We start from the raw sequence: 1,952 nt of genomic DNA, 5'->3' as shown, positions 1-1,952 counted from the left end.
CCCCCCCATACACACACACACACACACACACACAATCACAGTGTTAATGTCTTGATTAGAGGCTACATCATGACTCATATCCTGACTATAAACAACATCTGGCTTTAAACTGAAGCCACACACACACACACACACACACACACACACACACAGACACGACACACCGTGATTTAACACTACACAAACACTTAAAATGCTGTTGGTGTCCAGCAGTCAAAGGTTAATCCCACAAGTTGACAGGAAGAGTGAAAACAGACAAACTCCTTCCTGCCCGTTAACCCCTGAGTGTGTGAGTGTGTGTGTGTGTGTGTGTGTGCGTGCGCGTGTGTGTGCGTACGTGTGTGTCAGACCTGAACGAGTGCGGCGTGAAGCCTCGGCCCTGTAAGCATCGCTGCATGAACACGCTGGGCAGCTACAAGTGTTACTGTCAGGACGGATACAGAGCGCAGCCGGACGGCAGCTGCAGGAGTGAGTGCACACACGCACACACACACATGCATGCAGGCACACGCACGCACACACATGCATGCACGCACATACATGCATGCATGCACGCACATGCACGCACGCACACACACACATGCGCACACACACACACACACACACACACACGCACAAAAAAGTTTACTTTTCACATATGCAGCCATGAGAAATGTTTGGAAAGTGTGTCCTGCTCTTTGCAAACATTTCAGCAAAGGTTACAAATGTTCTCTTTCTTTAATCGATTAATTAGTAAAATTAATGATCAATTAATCTTTAATTGATAAAAACTTTGCTTATTTCAAACAATCCCAATTATCCTCAGTCAAAATTAAAAGCAACATATTGCAGACACTTTTTGTACTTTTAAGTTTCACATGATTTAAATTTAACATGTCATCTGAAAAGGACTTGAGAGAATTTCCTCAAATTTGGCACAAACGTCCACTTGGACTCAAAGATGAACTGATTACATTTTGGAGTTCAAAGGCCATGGTGACATTGCATCCTTCTCATTCTTTCAAACATGATATTTCATGAACACCTTGAAGGAATTTCTTCCAATTTGACTCAAACATTCACTTGGCCTCAATGATGGGCTGATTTGGTGTTTAAAGGTCAATGCCCCTGTGAGCTTGCATTTGTCTCATTCTCGTAAACAAAATATCTAAAGACAGCCTTGAGAGAATTTCCTCAAATTTGGCACAAACGTCCACTTGGACTCAAAGATGAACTTTTTAGATTTTGATGGCACTAACATATACTTGGATTCAAGGATGATATGATTAGAATTTGGTGCTTAAAGGTCAAGGTCACTGTGACCTTGCATATGTCTCATTTTTGTGAACCCATGTAATATTTTCTGTTTTTTATTGTCGTGTGTTTGGACTTCCAGATGCTCGAACCTGTTACCATGCCAACTGTCAGTATGGCTGTGAGGTCATTAAGGGGGCGGTCCGATGCACCTGTCCGTCTCCGGGGTTACGGCTAGGACCAGACAGACGCACCTGTGTTGGTCAGTGAGTCTGTCTCTCTGAGCTACCGGGTGATGAAATGCTGACGGAGGTGTAGCTCATCCTCCACCTCTCCGTTTGTCTGTGTTTCTGTCTCTCTGTTTTTGTCTCTCTGGTTCTGTCTCTCTGTCTGTCTTTGTGTTTCTGTTTCTCTGTCTGTCTCTCTGTTTCTGTCTCTGCAGACATCGATGAGTGTGTGTCGGGCGGAGGTGTGTGTCCTCGTCGCAGAAAGTGTGTGAACACGTTTGGCAGCTTCGTGTGTAAATGTCACCTGGGATTCAAACTCACGTACATCAACGGACGCTACAACTGCATTGGTGAGACTCAGCGTGTCTTTTTAGAGGAGAAGACACACAGCGGGACAGTGTCTCTGTTTTTCTTAGTTTACATTTAGTCATATAAAATAAACACAATTAAATTGTTAGCAACAATTAGTAAAATAATAATAATTACAAAATA

The 1,952-nt window shown here is 43.3% G+C and overlaps 1 protein-coding gene across 1 annotated transcript; it reads left to right on the top strand.

The window, feature by feature from the left end:
* Window positions 1–361: 361 nt before the first annotated feature.
* LOC121966275 (epidermal growth factor-like protein 6) lies at window positions 362–1,810 on the top strand (the record flags this gene model as incomplete). The annotated part of the gene is made up of 3 exons (XM_042516381.1): window positions 362–468; window positions 1,376–1,495; window positions 1,676–1,810. Coding segments are annotated over exons 1-3 (328 nt in total), but the record flags the coding sequence as incomplete, so codon positions are not given.
* Window positions 1,811–1,952: the final 142 nt, after the last annotated feature.

This window comes from Plectropomus leopardus, unplaced genomic scaffold (genome assembly GCF_008729295.1).
Source record: "Plectropomus leopardus isolate mb unplaced genomic scaffold, YSFRI_Pleo_2.0 unplaced_scaffold23820, whole genome shotgun sequence".
Taxonomy (NCBI): domain Eukaryota; kingdom Metazoa; phylum Chordata; class Actinopteri; order Perciformes; family Serranidae; genus Plectropomus; species Plectropomus leopardus.
This window is presented reverse-complemented; position numbering and strand designations above follow the sequence as displayed.